Source organism: Rhinoraja longicauda, chromosome 4 (genome assembly GCF_053455715.1).
Source record: "Rhinoraja longicauda isolate Sanriku21f chromosome 4, sRhiLon1.1, whole genome shotgun sequence".
In the NCBI taxonomy this organism is placed as follows: Eukaryota; Metazoa; Chordata; class Chondrichthyes; order Rajiformes; family Arhynchobatidae; genus Rhinoraja; species Rhinoraja longicauda.
The window spans coordinates 91,403,967-91,430,697 of NC_135956.1; the positions used below are offsets into that span (position 1 = coordinate 91,403,967).

At 50.8% G+C, this 26,731-nt stretch overlaps 1 protein-coding gene across 2 annotated transcripts in view; it reads right to left on the minus strand.

Annotated features, from left to right (window-relative positions):
- Positions 1–26,731, minus strand: part of ptpn23a (protein tyrosine phosphatase, non-receptor type 23, a) — a 77,374-nt gene that overhangs the window by 17,115 nt on the left and 33,528 nt on the right. For both annotated transcript variants that reach the window (XM_078398385.1, XM_078398384.1), the window contains exons 14-21: positions 26,259–26,324; positions 25,035–25,180; positions 20,801–21,097; positions 17,690–17,844; positions 16,067–16,218; positions 14,058–14,237; positions 9,931–12,556; positions 2,734–3,024 (exon numbers count right to left, since the gene is read on the minus strand). In XM_078398385.1, the coding sequence (XP_078254511.1) occupies positions 2,734–3,024; positions 9,931–12,556; positions 14,058–14,237; positions 16,067–16,218; positions 17,690–17,844; positions 20,801–21,097; positions 25,035–25,180; positions 26,259–26,324 (3,913 nt within the window). The remainder of the gene's footprint in view (positions 1–2,733; positions 3,025–9,930; positions 12,557–14,057; positions 14,238–16,066; positions 16,219–17,689; positions 17,845–20,800; positions 21,098–25,034; positions 25,181–26,258; positions 26,325–26,731) is intronic.

A 26,731-nucleotide genomic window follows, 5' to 3' on the forward strand; every position in this document is an offset into this window, starting at 1 on the left:
AGAGTAGTGCGTTCGGCAGAACGCACCATGGGAACTACACTCGCCCCCCTGCAGGACCTATACATCAGGAGGTGCAGATCCAGAGCAAGCAAGATCACGAGGGACCCCTGCCACCCCAGTAACGGACTGTTCCAGATGCTACGATCAGGCAAACGCATCCGCTGTCACGCTGTGAAAACGGAGAGGATGAGACGGAGCTTCTTCCCACAGGCCATCAGGACTGTCAACTTTTATAACCCAAGAGACTAAATTTTTGTCTACACTATAGTAACTTATTAACTTTATTTATATGCTGTAACTGTAATTATTTTTTGTGCACAATCCGCAGGCATTGTCACTTTCATTTCACTGCACATCGTGTATGTGTATGTGACAAATAAATTTGACTTGACAGGTACAGCAGGCAGTGAAGAAAGCCAATGGAATGTTGGTGCTGGCTCGCAAGGCCGAATGGCCTACTCCTGCACCTATTGTCTATTGAATGTTGGCCTTCATAACAAGAGGAGTTGAGTATAGGAGCAAATAGGTCCTTCTGCAGTTGTACAGGGCCCTAATGAGACCGCACCTGGAGTACTGTGTGCAGTTTTGGTCTCCAAATTTGAGGAAGGATATTCTTGCTGTTGAGGGTGTGCAGCGTAGGTTTACTAGGTTAATTCCCGGAATGGCGGGACTGTCATATGTTGAAAGACTGGAGCGACTAGGCTTGTATACACTGGAATTTAGAAGGATGAGAGGGGATCTTATCGAAACATATAAGATTATTAAGAGGTTGGACACGTTAGAGGCAGGAAACATGTTCCCAATGTTGGGGGAGTCCAGAACAAGGGGCCACAGTTTAAGAATAAGGGGAAGGCCATTTAGAACGGAGATGAGGAAAAACTTTTTCAGTCAGAGAGTTGTAAATCTGTGGAATTCTCTGCCTCAGAAGGCAGTGGAGGCCAATTATCTGAATGCATTCAAGAGAGAGCTAGATAGAGCTCTTAAGGATAGCGGAGTCAGGGGGTATGGGGAGAAGGCAGGAACGGGGTACTGATTGAGAATGATCAGCCATGATCACATTGAATGGCGGTGCTGGCTCGAAGGGCTGAATGGCCTACTCCTGCACCTATTGTCTATTGTATCGTATGACAACAGGCCTTCAAGGTCACGTCACGATCCCTGCACTTACAACAACTGGGACTTGAAAATGGTCCCAAACTGGCGACTCTGTACACTGTCTCAGTGCACTGCTGATATACACTTGTACGTTATCTGTGATGGGTATCTGAGATGTAATAAGTGCTTATGTACAGTGATACTTGTACTGAACTACTGTTCCCAGCTGTTATCAGGCAACTGAACCATCCCACCACAACCAGAGAGCAGTGCTGAACTACTATCTACCCCATTGGTGACCCTCAGACTATCCTTGATCAGACTTTGCTGGCTTTATCTTGCACTGAACGTTATTCCCTTATCATGTATCTGTACACTGTAAATGGCTCCATTGTAATCATGTATTGTCTTTCCACTGACTGGTTAGCACGCAAAAGCTTGTCACTGTACCTCGGTACACGTGACAATAAATGACTGAGATGAGGGAGAACGTTTTCACCCAGAGAGTTGTGAATCTGTGGAATTCTCTGCCACAGAGGGCAGTGGAGGCCAATCCACTGGATGTTTTCATGAGAGTTACATATAGCTCCTAGGGCTAACAGAATCAAGGGATATGGAGAAAAAGCAAGAACGGGGTACTGATTTTGGATGATCAGCCATGATCACATTGAATGGCGGTGCTGGCTTGAAGGGCCAAATGGCCTCCTTCTGCACCTATTTTCTATATTTCTACACCGATCAGCCAAAACATTATGACCACTGACAGGTGAAGTGAATAACATTGATTATCTTGTTACAATGGCACCTGTCAAGGGGTGGGATATATTAGGCAGCAAGTGAACAGTCAGTTCTTGAAGTTGATGTGTTGGATTCAGGAGAAATGGGCAGGAGTAAAGACCTGAGCGACTTTGACAAGGGCCAAATTGTTATGGCCAGACGACTGGGTCAGAGCATCTCTGAAACGGCAAGGCTTGTGGGGTGCTCCCGGTCAGCAGTGGTGAGTACCGACCGACAGTGGTCCGAGGAGGGACAAACCACAAACCGGCGACAGGCAGGGTGTTGGGCGCCCAAGGCTCATCGATGCGCGAGGGCAACGAAGGCTATCCCGTCTGGTCCGAACCGACAGAAGGTCGACTGTGGCACAAGTCACAGAAAATGTTAATGGTGGTGACGGGAGGAATGTGTCACAATACACAGTGCATCGCACCCTGCTGCGTATGGGGCTGCACACGGAGGGCCAACGGCATATTAGGCAGGTGGGCATAATGGTTTGGCTGGTAGGCACAAAATGCTGGAGTGACTAAGCGGGACAGGCAGCATCTCTGGAGAGAAGGAATGGGTGATGTTTCGGGTCAGACTCATCAGGTCACAATGTTTTGGCTGAGAAACTGTACACAACAATGGAGTATAAGAAAATAACTGCAGATGCTGGTACAAAACGAAGGTATTTATTCACAAAATGCTGGAGTAACTCAGCAGGTCAGGCAGCATCTCAGGAGAGAAGGAATGGGTGACGTTTCGGGACCCGAAACGTCACCCATTCCTTCTCTCCTGAGATGCTGCCTGACCTGCTGAGTTACTCCAGCATTTTGCACACAACATTGGATGCCACTGTGCCTCGGTACACATGACACGTACCTTGACTATCTCCTGCTCAGAGACCAGCATGACCACCAGCGACACCTTCTGTTCGTAGATCATCAGCCAGAAGTCGGAGGCGGTCCCCAGCAGCGGTGCCTGCGTGGCGATGATCCTCGGGCAGTACGATGACAGGTCCTCCACCATGCTGGCGTTGATGTAGTCGTCCTTCCCCGACTGGATCACGATGCGGTTCTTGTCGTACGGCATGATGTCTTGGTGCCGGTTCTTCATGGTGTAGCAGCGGGCAATGGCGATGGACAGCTGCCGGGCGTCCTTCTCCTGGGCATCCTGCAGGTCAGGGACACAGGGTCACACAGACTCACGGTCACAGGGACATGCAGGGACACACGGACACATGGTCACACAGGGACACACGGTCACGCAGGGACACACGGTCACACAGGGACACACGGTCACACAGGGACACACGGTCACACAGGGACACACGGTCACACAGGGACACACGGTCACACGGGGACTCAGGGTCACACAGGGACACACGGTCACACAGGGACACGCGGTCACACAGGGACACAAGGTCACACAGGGACACAAGGTCACACAGGGACACACGGTCACACAGGGACACACGGTCACACAGGGACACACGGTCACACAGGGACACACGGGAACTCAGGGTCACACAGGGACACACGGTCACACGGGGACTCAGGGTCACACGGGGACACGGTCACACAGGGACACGCGGTCACACAGGGACACGCACAGGGACACACAGGGACACGCACACAGGGACACCAGGGACACGCACACAGGGACACACGGTCACACACAGGGACACGCACACAGGGACACACGGTCACACAGGGACACACGGTCACACACAGGGACACGCACACAGGGTCACACAGGGACACACGGTCACACAGGGACACGCGGTTACACAGGGACACACGGGGACACACGGTCACACAGGGACACGCACACAGGGACACACGGTCACACAGGGACACACGGTCACACAGGGACACACGGTCACACAGGGACACACGGTCACACAGGGACACACGGGGACTCACAGGGACACACGGTCACACAGGGACAAACAGTCACACAGGGACACACGGTCACACAGGGACACACGGGGACTCACAGGGACACACGGTCACACAGGGACAAACGGTCACACAGGGACACACGGTCACACAGGGACACACGGTCACACAGGGACACACGGTCACACAGGGACACACGGTCACACAGGGACACACAGGGACTCAAAGGGACACACGGTCACACAGGGACACACAGGGACTCACAGGGACACACGGTCACACAGGGACACACACGGTCACACACGGTCACACAGAGACACACAGGGACACACGGTCACACACGGTCACACAGGGACACACGGTCACACAGGGACTCACGGTCACACACGGTCACACAGGGACACACGGTCACACACGGTCACACACGGTCACACAGGGACACACGGTCACACAGGGACACACGGTCACACAGGGACACACGGTCACACAGGGACACACGGTCACACAGGGACACACGGTCACACAGGGACACACGGTCACACAGGGACACACGGTCACACAGGGACACACGGTCACACAGGGACTCACAGTCACACAGGGACACATGGTCACACACGGTCACACAGGGACACACGGTCACACAGGGACTCACGGTCACACAGGGACACGCACACAGGGACACACGGTCACACAGGGACTCACGGTCACACAGGGACACACACACAGGGACACACAGGGACACACACGGTCACACAGGGACTCACGGTCACACAGGGACTCATAGTGTGGAAACAGGCCCTTCGGCCCAACTCGCCCACACTGGTCAACATATCCCAGCTGCACTAGTCCCACCTGCCTGCCAATAGCCAAGGAGCAGTGCTGAACTACTGTCTGCCTCTTAGAATCATAGAGTCATAGAGTGATACAGTGTGGAAACAGGCCCTTCGGCCCAACTAGTCCCAGCTACACTAGTCCCACCTGCCTGCGCTTGGTCCATATCCCTCCAAACCTGTCCTATTCATGTACCTGTCTAATTATTTCTTAAACGCTGGGATAGTCCCAGCCTCAACTACCTCCTCTGGCAGCTCGTTCCATACACCCACCACTCTCTGTGTGGGAAAGCTACCCCACAGATTCCTATTAAATCTTTTCCCCTTCACCTTAAACTCATGTCGTCTGGTCCTCGATTCCCCTACTCTGGGCAAGAGACTCTGTGCATCTACCCGATCTATTCCTCTCATGATCTTATACACCTCTATAAGATCACCCCTCATCCTCCTATGCTCCAAGGAATAGAGACCCAGCCTGCCCAACCTCTCCCTATAGCTCACACCCTCTATCTAGTCCTGGCAACATCCTCGTAAATCTTCTCTGTACCCTTTCCAGCTTGACAACATCTTTCCTATAACACGGTGCCCAGAACTGTATACAACGCGGGTAGATGCACAGAGTCTCTTGCCCAGAGTAGGGGAATCGAGAACCAGAGGACATAGGTTTAAGGTGAAGGGGAAACGATTTAATAGGATTCTGAGGGGTAACGTTTTCACACAGAGGGTGGTGGGTGTATGGAACGAGCTGCCGGAGGAGGTAGTTGTGGCTGGGACTATCCACGACGCTTAAGAAACAGGCATGTGTGTGAGGTAAAAAGCAAGAGGAAAAGACCCGAGCACTTGCATGAGGCGTACAACGGGGGTCAAAAAACGAGAAAAATATTGAACATTTACACATAAAATTACCAGTTTCCAGCCTCTTTTAGTGCATTTCAAAGTAAAAACGGACATTACAAAATAATGTGAATATGTCACTGTATACTAATAACATTTTGAAGTAAATTCGCACATTAATTGATAATCAGCCCAAAAAGGTGGTAATTGGCTTTTAGACAATAGACAATAGGTGCAGGAGGAGGCCATTTAGCCCTTCGAGCCAGCACCGCCATTCAATGCGATCATGGCTGATCACTCTCAATCAGTACCCCGTTCCTGCCTTCTCCCCATACCCCCTCACTCCGCTATCCTCAAGAGCTCTATCCAGCTCGCTCTTGAAAGCATCCAACGAACTGGCCTCCACTGCCTTCTGAGGCAGAGAATTCCACACCTTCACCACTCTCTGACTGAAAAAGTTCTTCCTCATCTCCGTTCTAAATGGCCTACCCCTTATTCTTAAACTGTGGCCCCTTGTTCTGGACTCCCCCAACATTGGGAACATGTTTCCTGCCTCTAATGTGTCCAATCCCCTAATTATCCTATATGTTTCAATAAGATCCCCCCTCATCCTTCTAAATTCCAGTGTATACAAGTCTAATTGCTCCAGCCTTTCAACATACGACAGTCCCGCCATTCCGGGAATTAACCTAGTGAACCTATGCTGCACGCCCTCAATAGCAAGAATATCCTTCCTCAAATTTGGAGAACAAAACTGCACACAGTACTCCAGGTGCGGTCTCACCTGGGCCCGGTACAACTGTAGAAGGACCTCTTTGCTCCTATACTCAACTCCTCTTGTTATGAAGGCCAACATTCCATTGGCTTTCTTCACTGCCTGCTGTACCTGCATGCTTCCTTTCAGTGACTGATGCACTAGGACACCCAGATCTCGTTGAACATCCCCTCTTCCTAACTTGACACCATTCAGATAATAATCTGCCTTTCTATTCTTACTTCCAAAGTGAATAACCTCACACTTATCTACATTAAACTGCATCTGCCATGTATCCGCCCACTCACACAACCTGTCCAAGTCACCCTGCAGCCTTATTGCATATTCCTCACAATTCACACTACCCCCCAGCTTAGTATCATCTGCAAATATGCTAATGGTACTTTTAATCCCTTCATCTAAGTCATTAATGTATATCGTAAATAGCTGGGGTCCCAGCACCGAACCTTGCGGTACCCCACTGGTCACTGCCTGCCATTCCGAAAGGGACCCATTTATCCCCACTCTTTGCTTTCTGTCTGTCAACCAATTTTCTATCCATGTCAGTACCCTATCCCCAATACCATGTGCTCTAATTTTGCCCACTAATCTCCAATGTGGGACCTTGTCGAAGGCTTTCTGAAAGTCGAGGTACACCACATCCACTGACTCTCCCCTGTCAATTTTCCTAGTTACATCCTCAAAAAATTCCAGTAGATTTGTCAAGCATGATTTCCCCTTCGTAAATCCATGCTGACTCGGAATGATCCTGTTACTGCTATCCAAATGCTCAGCAATTTCGTCTTTTATAATTGACTCCAGCATCTTCCCCACCACTGATGTCAGACTAACTGGTCTATAATTACCCGTTTTCTCTCTCCCTCCTTTCTTAAAAAGTGGGATAACATTTGCTATCCTCCAATCCACAGGAACTGATCCTGAATCTATAGAACATTGAAAAATGATCTCCAATGCTTCCACTATTTCTAGAGCCACCTCCTTAAGTACCCTGGGATGCAGACCATCAGGCCCTGGGGATTTATCAGCCTTCAGTCCCATCAGTCTACCCAAAACCATTTCCTACCTAATGTGGATTTCCTTCAGTTCCTCCATCACCCTAGGTTCTCCGGCCCCTAGAACATTTGGGAGATTGTGTGTATCTTCCTCAGTGAAGACAGATCCAAAGTAACGGTTTAACTCATCTGCCATTTCTTTGTTCCCCATAATAAATTCCCCTGCTTCTGTCTTCAAGGGACCCACATTTGCTTTGACTATTTTTTTCCTCTTCACATACCTAAAAAAACTTTTGCTATCCTCCTTTATATTATTGGCTAGTTTACCCTCGTACCTCATCTTTTCTCCCCGTATTGCCTTTTTAGTTAACTTTTGTTGCTCTTTAAAAGAGTCCCAATCCTCTGTCTTCCCACTCTTCTTTGCTATGTTATACCTCCTCTCCTTAATTTTTATGCTGTCCCTGACTTCCCTTGTCAGCCACAGGTGTCTCTTACTCCCCTTAGAGTCTTTCCGCCTCTTTGGGATAAATTGATCCTGCAACCTCTGCATTATTCCCAGGAATACCTGCCATTGCTGTTCTACCGTCTTCCCTGCTAGGGCCTCCTTCCAGTCAATTTTGGCCAGCTCCTGCCTCATGCCTCTGTAATCCCCTTTGCTATACTGTAATACTGACACTTCCGATTTTCCCTTCTGCCTTTCCATTTGCAGAGTAAAACTTATCATGTTGTGATCACTGCCTCCTAATGGCTCTTTTACCTCGAGTCCCCTTATCAGATCAGGATCATTACACAACACTAAATCCAGAATTGCCTTCTCCCTGGTAGGCTCCAGTACAAGCTGTTCTAAGAATCCATCTCGAAGGCACTCTACAAACTCTCTTTCCTGGGGTCCATTTCCAACCTGATTTTCCCAGTCTACCTGCATGTTGAAATCTCCCATAACCACCGTAGCATTACATTTGTGACACGCCAATTTTATCTCCTGATTCAACTTGCACCCTATGTCGAGGCTACTGTTTGGGGGCCTATAGATAACTCCCATTAGGGTCTTTTTACCCTTACAATTCCTCATTTCTATCCATACTGATTCAACATCTCCTGATTCTATGTCACCCCTTGCAAGGGAATGAATATCATTCCTTACCAGCAGAGCAACCCCACCCCCTCTGCCCACCTGTCTGCCTTTTCTATACGTTGTGTACCCCTGAATATTCAGTTCCCAGCCCTGGTCCTCTTGTAGCCATGTCTCAGTGATCCCTACAACATCATACTTGCCCATGACTAACTGAGCCTCAAGCTCATCCACTTTATTTTTTATACTACGCGCATTTAAGTACAACACTTTAACTTCTCTATTTACCTCCCCTCTCACATCGGTCACAAATGGCCCTGCCCTTAATCTCTTTTCCCCTCTAGAACTTCTGTTCCCATTCTTCCGAGAGTCTTCTGCAATATCTCCTGTATTCCCTTTAACCTCATCTTCATATTCACAATTTGTTAACCCCTCCCCCCCACTACTTAGTTTAAAGCCACAGGTGTCACACTAGCAAACCTGCCTGCCAGAATGTTTGTCCCCCTGCTGTTAAGATGTAACCCGTCCCTTTTGTACAAGTCACCCCTAGCCCAGAAGAGATCCCAGTGGTCCAGAAATCTAAATCCCTGCTGTGTTTTATATTTTAACCCCGTTTTAATTAATTTAGCTATATAATCTTGCACTTCAATTTAATATTTACTCATTACAGTTCCACCACTGATTTTCTGGCACTCTTGGTTCCAGGGCTTTGCTGGTTTATCCAGCAGGCCAAGGAAGTCGCTCGGGCGATGGGCTGGAGTTCCACAGCCCCGGCCACAGTTTGTTAATTCAATCCATCGATCGACCGTGGAAGTCCCGATGAGGTCGACATTGGCTGCCTTGCCCAGCCTAGGTGCCACATTTTCGGGGAGACTTCCAGGGAGCGCGGGGGGGATTTCTCGCGGAACCATTAGAGACACCCTAGCATTTATTGTCTTTCTTTTCCCTTTCTTTTTTCCGATCCGATTTCTCCATTAGTAAACGCGATTTTGGCAAAGTGAAAAACGCGGAAATCATGTAAAAAGCGCGGAAAATGGATTTAAAAAACGCGGAAATTTCACATGCCTGAAGAAACAGTTAGACAAGTACATGGATAGGACAGGGAAAACAACTGAAGATGCTAGTTTAAATCGAAGGTAGACACAAAATGCTGGAGTAACTCAGCGGGTCAGGCAGCATCTCGGGAGAGAAGCACCTCCCGAGATGACCCACTGAGTTACTCCAGCATTTTGTGTCTACCATGGATAGGACAGGTTTGGAGGGATATGGACCAAACGCAGGCAGGTGGGACTAGTGTAGCTGGGACATTGTTGGCCGGTGTGGGCAAGTTGGACTGCAGGGCCAGTTTTAACACTGTATCACTCTATGACTAGTGTAGCTGGGGCATGTTGGCCAGTGTGGGCAAGTTGGACTGCAGGGCCAGTTTCCACACTGTATCACTCTATGACTCTGATACTCTAAAGGTGGCCTCACCAACGTCTTGTACAACTGCCACATGACCTGCCAACGTCTTGTACAACTGCCACATGACCTGCCAATGTCTTGTACAACTGCTACATGACCTGCCAACGTCTTGTACAACTGCCACATGACCTGCCAACGTCTTGTACAACTGCCACATGACCTGCCAACGTCTTGTACAACTGCCACATGACCTGCCAACGTCTGAACTCACTTGCAGATCTTTCCATTTGCAGTCCAGCTCCGTCAAGCTTCCAAACGACGGCCTGTCGAGGGACTCAACGATGACTTTGAAGCTGCCCAACTGGTTGAGCAGCATCTTGATGTGCTCGGGCTTCTCGTAGGGGTCCTGCTCGATGATCTGTATCCCCTTGGGCCTGTTGCCTTCCTTGCCGTCTGCCTTGGTGGGCAGCAGGAGGGGCTGTGTCACTGTGGTCTGGGCGCCACCGTGCTGCCCGTCGGGGCTGGAGGAGAGCAGGTCGTCCGTGGACGAGTTCTGCCGCTGGAAGGGGAGGTCGGAGACGGGCTGCGTGGCGGCGGCGGCGGGCGTGAGGGACTGCGGCGGCCTCTGCTGGACGTCGGCTGGGCCGGGCATGGCTGGGGGCATCAGGGCCATCGCGGGGAGAGGGCCCGTCTGGCCTTGCACTGGCTTCGGGGAAGGGGCCGGGGTGGGGGGCAGGGAGGGGCCAGAGCTGAACGGCTGCTGCAGGGGGCCCCCGCCCACGCTGGGCGCAGGGGCTGGCTGGGGAGCTGCCATGTGGGTGGGGATTGGCCCCGGTTGGGGCACTGCCATGTGAGTGGGGATTGGCCCGGGTTGGGGCGCTGCCATGTGGCCGGGGATTGGCCCGGGTTGGGGAGCTGCCATGTGGTTAGGGTGTTGCCCTGGTTGGGGCGCTGCCATGTGGCCGGGGATTTGCCCGGGTTGGGGCACTGCCATGTGGCCAGGGATTGACCCGGGTTGGGGCACTGCCATGTGGCCGGGGATTGGCCCGGGTTGGGGCACTGCCATGTGGCCGGGGATTGGCCCGGGTTGGGGCACTGCCATGTGGCCAGGGATTGACCCGGGCTGGGGCGCTGCCATGTGGCCGGGGATTGGCCCGGGTTGGGGCACTGCCATGTGGTTAGGGTGTTGCCCTGGTTGGGGCGCTACCATGTGGCCGGGGATTGGCCCGGGTTGGGGCGCTGCCATGTGGTTAGGGTGTTGCCCTGGTTGGGGCGCTGCCATGTGGCCGGGGATTTGCCCGGGTTGAGGCACTGCCATGTGGCCGGGGATTGGCCCGGGTTGGGGCGTTGCCATGTGGACCGGGAGCGGGACTGGCTGCAGGGCGGGATGGAGGTGCGGTGGTACAGGCGTGAACTGCTGCAGGGAAGGGAGGCCGGGCGCGGATGAGGCCGGCAGCAAGGCCATGGACTGAGCCTCCGTGGCGGTGGGCATGGCGTGGCGCTGGGGAATACCGTGTCTCTGGGGCTGTAACCCAGCTGGGGTGAGGGGGAACCCAGCGTTGCCCGGGTGAGTGGGCACACCGGGCGCAGGGACGGGCTCCTGGGCAGGGTGCTGGTACAGATGAGGCCTCAGCTGCATGCCATGCTGAGGGTGGGCGGCCATTGGTACCTGTGGGGGCAGATGTGCGGGGTTCTGAGCTCTGGGCTGGGGCTGGAAGGGTAGCCCGCCCTGGGGGTAGAAGGGCGTGTGGTAAGGCTGCTGCTGGCCGATCATCACGGGCCTGATCTGTCGCTGGTGGTGGGGCCGTAGCGGGGCGGGGGGCGGGTACATGTGCTGGGGTCCCGGGGCTGCGAAGGGAGGCACGTTGGCGAAGCGGGGCGGGTAGGGGTACGTGCAGACCGTGCCCACGCCGGACGCGGGAGGGAGGACGATGCCGGGCCTGGCGGTGGGGTCGTACACGGGCTGGCGGCTGGCGGCGGGGTGGGGCTCCGGCGTGAAGCTGGAGATGGGGGTGTGCACGCTGTCCACCGTGGTGGTGGATGGTCTGACGCCCAGGGCGGTCTGGGGCAGGGTCGGGGCCCTGGGCATCTGCCCACTGAACTGCCCCGGGTAGGCCAGCATGGGCTCCACAGGTGGGGCGGGCGTGTGCAAGCCCGTGTTCACCGGCACGGCGGCGGAGATGCCGTAGGGAGCGCCGGCGCTGTAGGGGTGGCCCATTGGCGGGGGGGCGGCACAGATGGAGTTGGGCAGATGTTGGGGCGAGCCCCCTCTGTGGGGGAAGTGTCCGGATGTGAATGGGGGCTGGGCTGGGAGGTGCTCTGGGATGCGGCTGACCGCGGGGAAGCTCGCCGGCGGCGGTGGCGAGGAGGCAGACATGTGTTGCGGGAGGACGGGGCAGGATATGGACGGGCCCATCCCACCGCTGGGCAGCCCCGTGGTGCCGCTGACGGAAGGCGGGCCGGAGTGGCTGATGCCCGCGTAGGGCGGCTGGGCCGGGCCCCCACCCACGCACGCCGGCGCCCGCGGGCCCATGCCGCCGTGGTAGTACGCCAGCACCTGCCCGCAGCCCGGCCCGGCCGCGGCGAACCGCTGGCCCGGTAACGCAGGCTGCAGGGGAGGGCTGGTGGTCCGGGCGGTAAAGTAAACGTCCGGCCCCGGGTGCCTCAGCCTCGGGTCCACCGAGTACCGCCCGTCTCCTGCCATCACGCCCAGGTGGGCAGCCAGAGAACCTGGCGGCAAGCTCCTCAACTCATTGGGCAAGTCATTGAAGGGAAGGCCTGCATTAAACGTCTGCATGTCCAAGTCTTCCATGTTTGGCATTGCGTCCAGTTCAGCGTCAGGTTTCTGCAGCGGTTTCGGGGCTGTCGGCCGCGGTGGTGGCTTCTTCTTCATCTCTCTGGAAAATATATAGAAAAAGTACATAAACTGACGGTATTCTGACCTCCACACTGCAACAACGCACGCTCTGTTTCACCTACATAACGCACGTTATTCTCATATTCAAAACGTTTCACAGAGTGCTGGAGTAACTCAGCAGGTCAGGCAGCATCTGTGGAGAACATGGATAGGTGACGTTTCACAGAGTGCTGGAGTAACTCAGCGGGTCGTAGAAACATAGACGTAGAAACATAGAAAATAGGTGCAGGAGGAGGCCATTCGGCCCTGCGAGCCAGCGCCACCATTCATTGTGATCATGGCAGATCGTCCACAATCAGTAACCCGTGCCTGCCTTCTCCCCATATCCCTTGATTCCACTAGCCCCGAGAGCACTATCTAACTCTCTTTTAAATTCATCCAGTGAATTGGCCTCCACTGCCCTCTGTGGCAGAGAATTCCACAGATTCACAACCCTCTGGGTGAAAAAGTTCCTTCTCACCTCAGTGTTAAATGGTCTCCCCTTTATTCTAAGACTGTGGTTCTGGACTCTCCCAACATTGGGAACATTTTTCCTGCATCTAGCTTGTCCAGTCCTTTTATAATTTTATATGTTTCTATAAGATCCCCTGTCATCCTTCTAAACTCCAGTGAATACAAGCCCAGTCTTTTTAATCTATCCTCATATGTCAGTTCTGCCATCCCAGGGATCAATCTCGTGAACCTACGCTGCACTGCCTCAATTATAAGGATGTCCCTCCTCAAATTAGGAGACCAAAACTGTACGCAATACTCCAGATGTGGTCTTACCAGGGCCCTGTACAACTGCAGAAGAACCTCTTTTCTCCTATACTGAAATCCTCTCGTTATGAAGGCCAACATGCCATTAGCTTTCTTCACTGCCTGCTGTACCTGCTGTACGCCAACTTTCGGTGACTGGTGTACAAGGACACCCAGGTCTCGCTGTACCTCCCCCTTACCTAACCTAACACCATTGAGATAATTATCTGCCTCCATGTTTTTGCCGCCAAAGTGGATAACCTCACATTTATCTATATTATAGTGCATCTCCCATGCATCTGCCCACTCACTCAACCTGTCCAGGTCACCCTGCAATCTCCTAACATCCTCCTCACAGTTCACACTGCCACCCAGCTTTGTGTCATCCGCAAACTTGCTAGTGTTGCTTCTAATTCCCTCTTCCAAATCATTAATATATATGGTAAACAGTTGCGGCCCCAACACCGAGCCTTGCGGCACTCCACTCGCCACTGCCTGCCATTCTGAAAAGGACCCGTTTACTCCTACTCTTTGCTTTGGGTCAGGCAGCATCTGTGGAGAACATGGATAGGTGACGTTTCACAGAGTGCTGGAGTAACTCAGCGGGTCAGGCAGCATCTGTGGACAGTAGGAATCAGTGATGTTTCGGGTCGAGACCCTTCTTCAGACTCCTGTACCTCAACTAAACTGTACCTCGATACACGATAATAGACTAAACTGGGAGAGAAGGGAATCATCCTTACTGCTCCAGCAGCACTTGTCTTTGTTCTTCCTGAGATTGGCAAATGTCCTTCATTTTATCCAGAAGCTTTGTTACTTTGTTTTCCAGATCGGCATAAAACTCTTTTCCTTCCTGTGACTTCTTCATCAGGTCTTCGTAAGCTTCGAATGATGTCACAAGCGTCTGGGTGGTGTCGTTCCACCTGTAGGAGAGGACAGTACAGAGTGTGTGAGGTTGCAGCCCCGTGTGCCAATATCTGGAGGGGTAGCCCGCCCTGGGGGTAGAAGGGCGTGTGGTAAGGCTGCTGCTGGCCGATCATCACGGGCCTGATCTGTCGCTGGTGGTGGGGCCGTAGCGGGGCGGGTACATGTGCTGGGGTCCCGGGGCTGGGGCCGCGAAGGGAGGCACGTTGGCGAAACGGGGTGGGTAGGGGTACGTGCAGACCGTGCCCACGCCGGACGCGGGAGGGAGGACGATGCCGGGCCTAGCGGTGGGGTCGTACACGGGCTGGCGGTGGGGTCGTACACGGGCTGGCGGTGGGGTCGTACACGGGCTGGCGGCGGGGAGGGGCTCCGGCGTGAAGCTGGAGATGGGGGTGTGCACGCTGTCCACCGTGGTGGTGGATGGTCTGATGCCCAGGGCGGTCTGGGGCAGGGTCGGGGCCCTGGGCATCTGCTCACTGAACTGCCCCGGGTAGGCCAGCGTGGGCTCCACAGGCGGGGCGGGCGTGTGCAAGCCCGTGTTCACCGGCACGGCGGCGGAGGGGGAGGAGATGCCGTAGGGAGCGCCGGCGCTGTAGGGGTGGTCCATTGGCGGGGGGGCGGCACAGATGGAGTTGGGCAGATGTTGGGACGAGCCCCCTCTGTGGGGGACGTGTCCGGATGTGAACGGAGGCTGGGCTGGGAGGGGCTCTGGGATCCGGCTGACCGCGGGGAAGCTCGCCTTCGACCTCCCCTTCCTGTTCCTTGCCTTCTGGCTGCACTTCACACCCACCGTCCTTATCTCTGGGCACCCTGTGCGTTAGGGGAGAGGGTAGACCGAAGATGTCCTGGTTGGGTTGCTCCTGGGCCTGGCCAAGCTGGCCATTTTCGACCCATGGCGCCAGGCTGAAGAGGGCTCTGCCCGAGCCGGCTGCCTGCCCCGTTTCTGGGGTCACGTCCGCCCGCGCCCGGGTGGGGTTGGAGAGGGACCGCACGCTGTCCACGGGCACCCTGGGGGGGTTTCTTGGACCGCAGGGGGTCCTGAACAAGGATTGTAAGATAGTTGTATAATAGTTTATCGTTTGTCTTGTATTATGCTGGTGGGTTCTGTTGCAGTTTTATTGTATTGTATATATTATTTGAATATTTGAATACATTTTTTGATGAATAAAAAAAGTAGGAGAGGACAGTTCCCATTAGCTTGGTTATTAAACCTTTCAATAGAGCCACACACACCAAGTAGTGAATAACTTTGTAACTTTGTAAGTGCCCTTTGCGTGGCTATTTGCATAGCTTGGGGGAAGGCAGGAGAAAGGGGTTAGGGGGGAGAGATAGATCAGCCATGATTGAATGGCGGAGTAGATTTGATGGGCCAAATGGCCTAATTCTACTCCCATTACTTATCACTGGGTAGGCTGAAGGGCCTGTTTACACGCTGCACCTCTACAGTCTAAAGTGTGAAGTCCAAAAAAACCATTATAATGACCATGGTACACCATCGCCAACAGTTACTCACTTCTGTTGGGGAAAAAAAAACATACAGGGGCCGGGACAAAGATAGGATGTAGTCGGAGACAGGAAGACCAGTGGGAGAACTGGGAAGGGGGAGGGAATGGAGAGAGAGGGAAAGCAGAGACTATCTGAAGTTAGAGAAGTCAATGTTCATAACGCTGGGGTGTAATCTACCCAAGTGAAATATGAGGTGCTGTTCCTCCAATTTGCGCTGGGCCTCACTCTGACAATGGAGGAGGCCCAGGACAGAAAGGTCAGACTGGGAGTGGGAGGGGCAGTTGAAGCGCTGAGCCACCGGGAGATCAGGTTGGTTACTCACTTCTGCTCTGCTTCAGCAAGAGCTTTCCTAACTGCAGCGTATTTGACGTTAGCATCGGTCAGGGCCTTCAGGATGTTTTCTTGGGCCACCAGGTTTTGGTCAATGTAAACTCTCAGCTGGTCGTATTTCTTCAGCTGTTCTTCAAACAGCTTCTGTAACGACAACGATTTCAACAACATGATACGGGCTGGTTACACTGCCATGAATGTTAGAAACAGAGGAAATAGATGCAGGAGGAGGCCATTCGGCCCTTCGAGCCAGCACCGCCATTCAATATGATCATGGCTGATCGTCCACAATCAAGGCTTGTGGGGTGCTCCCGGTCGGTCACCAGTGGTGAGTACCTACCGACAGTGGTCCGAGGAGGAACAAACCACAAACCGGCGACAGTCAGGGTGTTGGGCGCCCAAGGCTCATCGATGCGCGAGGGCAACGAAGGCTATCCCGTCTGGTCCGAACTGACAGAAGGTCGACTGTGGCACAAGTCACAGAAAATGTTAATGGTGGTGACGGGAGGAATGTGTCACAATACACAGTGCATCGCACCCTGCTGCTTATGGGGCTGCACACGGAGGACCAACAGCACATTAGGCAGGTGGGCATAATGTTTTGGCTCATCAGTGTATATGCCCCATTTGCATGAATCCAGGATTATTGTTTGTAACAAAGATAGACACAAAACGTTAAAGTAACTCAGCGATGCCGGTTTAAACCGAAGATAGACACAAAAAGCTGGAGTAACTCGGCAGGACAGGCAGCATCTCTGGAGAGAAGGAATCGAGAAGTGTCTCGACACTTCGGGTCGAGACCCTTCTTCAGACGAAGAGTTACTGTCCCGTGGAGTTACTCCAGCTTTTAGAGTCTATCTTCGGTTTAATAGAAAATTGGTGCAGGAGTAGACCAATATGACCTTCGAGCCAGCACTGCCATGGCTGATCATCCACAATCAGTACCCCGTTCCTGCTTTTTCCCCAAATCCTTTGATTCCGTTAGCCCGAAGAGCTAGATCTAATGTAACTCTATCTTGAAAACATCCAGTGAATTGGCCTCCACTTCCTTTTGAGGCAGAGAATTCCACAGATTCACAACTCTGGGTGAAAATGTTTTTCCTCATCTCAGTCCTAAATGGCCTTACCCTTTATACTGAAACTGTGTGACCCCCTGATTCTGGATGCATAACATAGAAAATAGGTGCAGGAGTAGGCCATTCGGCCCTTCGAGCCTGCACCGCCATTCAATATGATCATGGCTGATCATCCAACTCAGTATCCCGTACCTGCCTTCTCTCCATACCCCCTGATCCCTTTAGCCACTAGGGCCACATCTAACTCCCTCTTAAATATAGCCAATGAACTGGCCTCAACTACCTTCTGCGGCAGAGAATTCCAGTCAGTCAAGAACATTTCCAGATGCCTTAAGATCGGCAGAAGAATTAGATGGACGAAGAAAATATCCCTTTAGGAATCTACTTGAGTACCAAATGTTGAATCCTAGAATCCACGATGTATCCTGCCGATACCAACCGCACCTGCATCCCCCGCGACCATTAGACCAGCATCTGCGGTTCCTTCCCACACATTACTGTTTGCAAGATGTCAGAGTGGGGTACAGACGCACACCAACCTTCATTTCTGAATGGTCCGTGGTTACTAGCGTGGTGGTAATGTCGTCCTTCTGAATGGCGTCTCTGAGCTGCTGCAAAAGTGACGAGCGTTGGTCTCTCATTTCTTCTATCTTCAACAGAATACGCTTCATGTTCTGCAAGGTCGCCTTGTCCTCTGCAAGGCAGGGAAACAAAAGCATTAGGAAGCAGTCTCGTACGTTTGGACTCTCTAACCATAGCAACATAGAAAATAGATGCAGGAGGAGGCCATTTGGCCCGTCGAGCCAGCACCGCCATTCACTGTGATCATGGCTGATCATCCACAATCAGTAACCAGTGCCTGCCTTCTCCCCATATCCCTTAATTCCACTAGACCCTAGAGCTCTATCTAACTCTCTTTTAAATTCATCCAGTGAATTGGCCTCCACTGCCCTCTGTGGCAGAGAATTCTACAAATTCACAACACTCTGGTGAAAAGGTTTCTTCCCACCTCAGTTTTAAATGGCCTCCCCTTTATTCTTAGACTGTGTGACCCCTGGTTGTGGACTCCCCCAACATTGGGAACATTTTTCCTGCATCTAGCTTGTCCAGTCCGAGATGCAGGAAAGTTTACCATGTAAACTTTCAGTTGGTCACATCTCTTCAGTTGTCCTTCCAACACTCTGATTTTAACACCATGATACAGGCTGCATTGGTTACGTAATCATGGATGTTACTCAAAGACAGAGGGAAGAGATTTAAGAGGGACCTTATTTATCAATAACGTTATTCCCTTATCATGTAGAGTGCCCTCCATAATGTTTGGATCAAAGACCCATCATTTATTTATTTGCCTCTGTGCTCCACAATCCAGTGGTATGAACATTGACTTCTCCAACTTTAGATAGTTCCTCTGTCCCTCTCTTCCCCTCCCCTTCCCAGATCTCCCACTGTCTTCCTGTCTCCACCTATATCCTTCCTTTGTCCCGCCCCCCTGACATCAGTTTGAAGAAGGGTCTCGACCCGAAACGTCGCCCATTCCTTCTCTCCTGAGATGCTGCCTGACCTGCTGAGTTACTCCAGCATTTTGTGAATAATAACCTTCGATTTGTACCAGCATCTGCAGTTATTTTCTTACAATTTGAGATTTGTAACAGAAAAAAAATCACATGTGGTTAAAGTGCCCATTGTCAGATTTTATTAAAGGGTATTTTTATACATTTTGGTCTCACCATGTAGAAATTACAGCTGTGTTTATACATAGTCCCCCCCTATTTCAGGGCACCATAATGTTTCGGACACATGACTTCACAGGTGTTTGTAATTGCTCAGGTGTGTTTAATTGCCTCGTTAAAACACACCTGAACAATAACAAACACCTGTGAGGCCATGTGTCCCAAACAATATGGAGGGCACTGTATCTGTACACTGTGGACGGCTCGATCGTAATCAGGCCTTGTCTTTTTGGTGACTGGATAGCACGCAACAAAAGCTTTTCACTGTACCTCAGTACACGTGACAATAAACTAAATGCAAACTGGGTCTGCATGGACATGTTGGGCCGAAGGGCCTGTTCCCGTGCTCCTGGGAACAGCGCGATCTATGACTCGGCTTGGACAAGGACAGTTGCTAACACAAATTTGACACAAAAACACCATTTGCACATAAATAGGTGTCAGGGATTACGAGGAGAAGGCAGGAGAATGGGGTTAGGAGGGAGAGATAGTTCAGCCATGATTGAATGTGTAGGAAGGAACCAGTCTGAAGGGTCTCAACCCGAAAGGTCACCCATTCCTTCTCTCCAGAGATACTGCCTGTCCTGCTGAGTTACTCCAGCATTTTATAGACAATAGGTGCAGGAGGAGGCCATTCGGCCCTTCGAGCCAGCACCGCCATTCAATGTGATCATGGCTGATCATTCTCAATCAGTACCGCGTTCCTGCCTTCTCCCCATACCCCCTGACTCCGCTATCCTTAAGAGCTCTATCTAGCTCTCTCTTGAAAGCATTCAGAGAATTGGCCTCCACTGCCTTCTGAGGCAGAGAATTCCACAGATTCACAACTCTGACTGAAAAAGGTTTTTCCTCATCTCAGTTCTAAATGGCCGACCCCTTATTCTTAAACTGTGGCCCCTTGTTCTGAACTCCCCCAACATTGGGAACATGTTTCCTGCCTCTAACGTGTCCAACCCCTTAATAATCTTATACGTTTCGATAAGATCTCCTCTCATCCTTCTAAATTCCAGTGTTTACAAGCCTAGTCGCTCCAGTGTCTATCTTAACCACACGATTACAGCAGTTCTCCATTCTGGGTCCCCATATGTCAAGCTGGGCTGGAAAAATATTTAGTTCATATGCTATTGAGAAATGGGTGCTTGGGGATAGGGTCTTGTGGAAGGAACGTTCAGAAGCTGGATAACAGAGGGGAAGAAGCTGCTCGTGCTTACAAGCTTGCTGGGATCAGATGGGACCACTTGCTGGGATCAGATGGGACCACTTGTGCTAGATGTTCTGGCATTGGACAAATGGCCTGTTTTCTCTGGAGAATTGGAAGTTGAAGAGAGGCTTCAGTTCAGTTTAGGAAAAAAACAAACTGCAGATGATGGTTTACATCGAAGACAGACACAAAATGCCGGAGTAACTCAGCGGGACAGGCAGCATCTGTGGAGAGAAGGAACGGGTGACGTTTCCAGTCGAGAGACCCGAGTCTTCAGTTTGAAGAAGGGTCTCGACCCGAAACGTCACCCATTCCTTCTCTCCACAGATGTTGCCTGACCCGCTGAGTTACTCCAGCACTCTGTGGAACGTCACCTATCCATGTTCCCCACAGATGCTGCCTGACCCGCTGAGTTACTCCAGCACTCTGTGAAACGTCACCTATCCATGTTCTCCACAGATGCTGCCTGACCCGCTGAGTTACTCCAGCACTCTGTGGAACGTCACCTATCCATGTTCCCCACAGATGCTGCCTGACCCGCTGAGTTACTCCAGCACTCTGTGAAACGTCACCTATCCATGTTCTCCACAGATGCTGCCTGACCCGCTGAGTTACTCCAGCACTCGGTGAAACGTCACCCAACCCTTCTCTCTATCCCGCTGAGTTACTCCAGCATTTTGTGTTTACCCAAGAGATGAGAAAGCGTAGTTTCGTACCGTCGGAGACGGTGGGAGTCGGGAGAGCGGCGCGGAGATCCTCTAAGGGCCCACTGAGCAGCCGCAGGTTACTGATGTGCAAATTCATGGCCTTGTGTAGCTCAGCGTTGGTGTGATTGGCCTTCTCGTGCACCTCCATGTACTTGGACCATTCCTTGCTCAGCACCAACACCCCGCTGGGCGTGCTCGCCTTGCCCGTCGCCTCTAGGCATTTCTTCTCCATCGACTCGTCCTGGTCCATCATCTCCTTCAGTTCTCTCAGTGACGCTTCCACATCAGTGTACAGTCCAGACAGAACTGTGAGCAAGAAAAATATCTCATCAACTGAGTAACCGTGGACAACAGACAATAGACAATAGGTGCAGGAGGAGGCCATTCGGCCCTTCGAGCCAGCACCGCCATTCAAAGTGACCATGGCTGATCATCCTCAATCAGTACCCCATTCCTGCCTTCTCCCCATACCCCCTGACTCCGCTATCCTTAAGAGCTCTATCCAGCTCTCTCTTGAATGTACAAAAGGGACGGGTTGCATCTTAACAGCAGGGGGACAAACATTCTGGCAGGCAGGTTTGCTAGTGTGACACCTGTGGCTTTAAACTAAGTAGTGGGGGGGAGGGGTTAACAAATTGTGAATATGAAGATGAGGTAAAAGGGAATACAGGAGATATTGCAAAAGACTTTCGGAAGAATGGGAACAGAAGTTCTAGAGCGGAAAAGAAATTAAGGGCAGGGCCAATTGTGAACGATGTGAGAGGGGAGGTAAATACAGAAGTTAAAGTGTTGTACTTAAATGCGCGTAGTATAAAAAATAAAGTGGATGAGCTTGAGGCTCAGTTAGTCATGGGCAAGTATGATGTTGTAGGGATCACTGAGACATGGCTACAAGAGGACCAGGGCTGGGAACTGAATATTCAGGGGTACACAACGTATAGAAAAGACAGACAGGTGGGCAGAGGGGGTGGGGTTGCTCTGATGGTAAGGAATGATATTCATTCCCTTGCAAGGGGTGACATAGAATCAGGAGATGTTGAATCAGTATGGATAGAAATGAGAAATTGTAAGGGTAAAAAGACCCTAATGGGAGTTATCTATAGGCCCCCAAACAGTAGCCTCGACTTAGGGTGCAAGTTAAATCAGGAGATAAAATTGGCGTGTCAAAAATGTAATGCTACGGTGGTTATGGGAGATTTCAACATGCAGGTAGACTGGGAAAATCAGGTTGGAAATGGACCCCAGGAAAGAGAGTTTGTAGAGTGCCTTCGAGATGGATTCTTAGAACAGCTTGTACTGGAGCCTACCAGGGAGAAGGCAATTCTGGATTTAGTGTTGTGTAATGATCCTGATCTGATAAGGGGACTAGAGGTAAAAGAGCCATTAGGAGGCAGTGATCACAACATGATAAGTTTTACTCTGCAAATGGAAAGGCAGAAGGGAAAATCGGAAGTGTCGGTATTACAGTATAGCAAAGGGGATTACAGAGGCATGAGGCGGGAGCTGGCCAAAATTGATTGGAAGGAGGCCCTAGCAGGGAAGACGGTAGAACAGCAATGGCAGGTATTCCTGGGAATAATGCAGAGGTTGCAGGATCAATTTATTCCAAAGAGGTGGAAAGACTCTAAGGGGAGTAAGAGACACCTGTGGCTGACAAGGGAAGTCAGGGACAGCATAAAAATTAAGGAGAGGAAGTATAACATAGCAAAGAAGAGTGGGAAGACAGAGGATTGGGACTCTTTTAAAGAGCAACAAAAGTTAACTAAAAAGGCAATACGAGGAGAAAAGATGAGGTACGAGGGTAAACTAGCCAATAATATAAAGGAGGATAGCAAAAGTTTTTTTAGGTACGTGAAGAGGAAAAAAATAGTCAAGGCAAATGTGGGTCCCTTGAAGACAGAAGCAGGGGAATTTATTATGGGGAACAAAGAAATGGCAGACGAGTTAAACCGTTACTTTGGATCTGTCTTCACTGAGGAAGATACACACAATCTCCCAAATGTTCTAGGGGCTGGAGAACCTAGGGTGATGGAGGAACTGAAGGAAATCCACATTAGGCAGGAAATGGTTTTGGGTAGACTGATGGGACTGAAGGCTGATAAATCCCCAGGGCCTGATGGTCTGCATCCCAGAGTACTTAAGGAGGTGGCTCTAGAAATAGTGGAAGCATTGGAGATCATTTTTCAATGTTCTATAGATTCAGGATCAGTTCCTGTGGATTGGAGGATAGCAAATGTTATCCCACTTTTTAAGAAAGGAGGGAGAGAGAAAACGGGTAATTATAGACCAGTTAGTCTGACATCAGTGGTGGGGAAAATGCTGGAGTCAATTATAAAAGACGAAATTGCTGAGCATTTGGATAGCAGTAACGGGATCGTTCCGAGTCAGCATGGATTTACGAAGGGGAAATCATGCTTGACAAATCTACTGGAATTTTTTGAGGATGTAACTAGGAAAATTGACAAGGGAGAGTCAGTGGATGTGGTGTACCTCGACTTTCAGAAAGCCTTCGACAAGGTCCCACATAGGAGATTAGTGGGCAAAATTAGGGCACATGGTATTGGGGGTAGGGTACTGACATGGATAGAAAATTGGTTAACAGACAGAAAGCAAAGAGTGGGGATAAATGGGTCCCTTTCGGAATGGCAGGTAGTGACCAGTGGGGTACCGCAAGGTTCGGTGCTGGGACCCCAGCTATTTACGATATACATTAATGACTTAGACGGAGGGATTAAAAGTACCATTAGCAAATTTGCAGATGATACTAAGTTGGGGGGTAGTGTGAATTGTGAGGAAGATGCAATAAGGCTGCAGGGTGACCTGGACAGGTTGTGTGAGTGGGCGGATACATGGCAGATGCAGTTTAATGTAGATAAGTGTGAGGTTATTCACTTTGGAAGTAAGAATAGAAAGGCAGATTATTATCTGAATGGTGTCAAGTTAGGAGGAGGGGGAGTTCAACGAGATCTGGGTGTCCTAGTGCATCAGTCAATGAAAGGAAGCATGCAGGTTCAGCAGGCAGTGAAGAAAGCCAATGGAATGTTGGCCTTCGTAACAAGAGGAGTTGAGTATAGGAGCAAAGAGGTCCTTCTACAGTTGTACCGGGCCCTGGTGAGACCGCACCTGGAGTACTGTGTGCAGTTTTGGTCTCCAAATTTGAGGAAGGATATTCTTGCTATGGAGGGCGTGCAGCGTAGGTTCACTAGATTAATTCCCGGAATGGCGGGACTGTCGTATGTTGAAAGGCTGGAGCGATTGGGCTTGTATACACTGGAATTTAGAAGGATGAGGGGGGATCTTATTGAAACATATAAGATAATTAGGGGATTGGACACATTAGAGGCAGATAACATGTTCCCAATGTTGGGGGAGTCCAGAACAAGGGGCCACAGTTTGAGAATAAGGGGTAGGCCATTTAGAACGGAGATGAGGAAGAACTTTTTCAGTCAGAGGGTGGTGAAGGTGTGGAATTCTCTGCCTCAGAAGGCAGTGGAGGCCAGTTCGTTGGATGCTTTCAAGAGAGAGCTGGATAGAGCTCTTAAGGATAGCGGAGTGAGGGGGTATGGGGAGAAGGCAGGAACGGGGTACTGATTGATAGTGATCAGCCATGATCGCATTGAATGGCGGTGCTGGCTCGAAGGGCTGAATGGCCTACTCCTGCACCTATTGTCTATTGTCTATTGTCTATTGAATGCATTCAGAGAATTGGTCTCCACTGCCTTCCGAGGCAGAGAATTCCACAGATTTACAACTCTCTGACTGAAAAAGTTTTTCCTCATCTCCGTTCTAAATGGCCTACCCCTTATTCTTAAACTGTGGCCCCTTGTTCTGGACTCCCCCAACATTGGGAACATGTTTCCTGCCTCTAACGTGTCCAACCCCTTAGCCCCCACTGAGGCCAATGGCTCTAACTGGAGCAATCAGAAAGTAATTAAGGGTGGCACAGTTGCTGCCTCACAGCACCAGAGACCCAGGTTCCATCCTGACTGCGGGTGCCGTCTGTACGGAGTTTGTACGTTTCTCCCTGTGACCTGCGTGGGTTTTCTCCGGGTGCTCTGGTCTCGCCTGTCCAATCCCTGAAGAATGTTATGTTTCTATAAGATCCCCTCTCATCCTTCTCAATTCCAGTGAATACAAGCCCAGTCGACCCATCCTTTCATCAGATACATGGGTATTCACACACTCCTGTCTAACGTTGTGAACGGAGGTGTAGTCAGGAGTTTATGTTTGCGCACTAACGTACTTTGCATAGATTGAACCAAACTCTTCACCGTATCGGGACGCACACTCAGAGCGGCACACTTCTCCATCAGGGCCGGTGGGATATGGCTGTACATGTCCAAGTTATCAATCGAATCTGGGTCAATCCTCAACGAATCCATGAACTGCCTGTTATCAAAGGATACGAAACGAATCAGATTTCAAAATAGTCCAAATTAAAAGGACAAAATTAAAGCACTTAAGTCAGTCCAGTTTGGTTTATTGTCACGGGTACGGAGGTACAGTAAAAAGCTTTTTTTTGCGTGGTGTCTAGTCAGTGGAAAGACAACACACGATTACAATCAAGCCGTCCACAGTGTATAGATTTAAGAGTGTGGAGTGATTGTAATGTGATTGGAGATGTGCTTCTGTGGCTGGCACGCAAACAGTCGCCTGGGTTGGGCGCATCTTGGTAGCAGGGTGACACGGTGGCGCAGCGGTAGAGTTGCTGCCTCACAGCGCCAGAGACCCAGGTTCAATCCTGACTGTATGGAGTTTGCACATTCTACCCGTGATCGCGTGGGTTTTCTCTAGGTGCTCCGGTTTCCTCCCACATGCACGTTTATAGATTATTTGGCTTCTGTAATTGGTCCCCAGTGTTGGATAGTACTAGTGTACGGGCAGTCTATGGTCAGCGTGGACTCAGTGGGCAGAAGGGACCTGTTTCCATACTGTATCTCTAAACCAAACTTTGGGCGCAGCGGTGGAGTTGCTGCCTTACAGCGCTTGCAACATCAGAGTCCCAGGTTCGATCCCGACTACGGGCGCTGTCTGTGCGGAGCTCGTACGTTGTCCCCGTGACCTGCGTGGGTTTTCTCCGAGATCTCCGGTTTCCTCCCACACTCCAAAGACGTGCAGGTTCGTAGGTTAATTGGCTTGGTGTATGTGTAAATTGTCCCTGGTGTGTGTAGGATAGTATTAGTTTGCGGGGATCGCTGGTCGGCACGGACTTGGTGGGCTGAAGGGCCTGTTTCCACGCTGCATCTCTAAACAGTCTGGGCTAAAGAGGCCGTTTCAGTGCTGTATGGCCTGGGCTCACTGTCTCCGTTTCCAAAATATGTCTGCTGAGACCTGCACATCTTACTGGCAGTTTTAAAAACATGCACGCTCTTGCAGGAACACAGTACTGCTTCTTAACACCATTTGGACAAAGATTTGTGGGATTATTGCTGAGCAGGTAAATATATCAATCTGTCACAATACCTACTCTAAGACTTCATTTTTGGTGTCTATTTTATCCACGACTTCCCGTAGTAATTTAGCTTTCTCTTCACTGGAAAAAAAAGGAAAAAATGGTAAACGCACAGAATACAATCGCAAAGATATATGGAATACTTGTATAATATATTTAAAATAAAAGGCGCCACAAATGCAAGAAAGGAATTCTTTGCCACAGACGGCTGTGGAGGCCAAGTCAATGGGTATTTTTAAGGTGGAGGCTGATAGATTGTTGATTAGTGCGGGTGTCGAGGGTTATGGGGAGGAGAATGGGGTTGATGGGGAGACATAGTTCAGCCATGATTGAATGGAGGAGTAGACTTGATGGGCCGAATGGCCTAATGCTACATTTATGAAGAAAATAACCTGGAAATATAGCATGTTCAATTTTTTCTTGCTAACAAAATGTAGACTTAATGGTCCAATTCTATACTGCTATCATTGAGTCTGTCCTCACCTTCT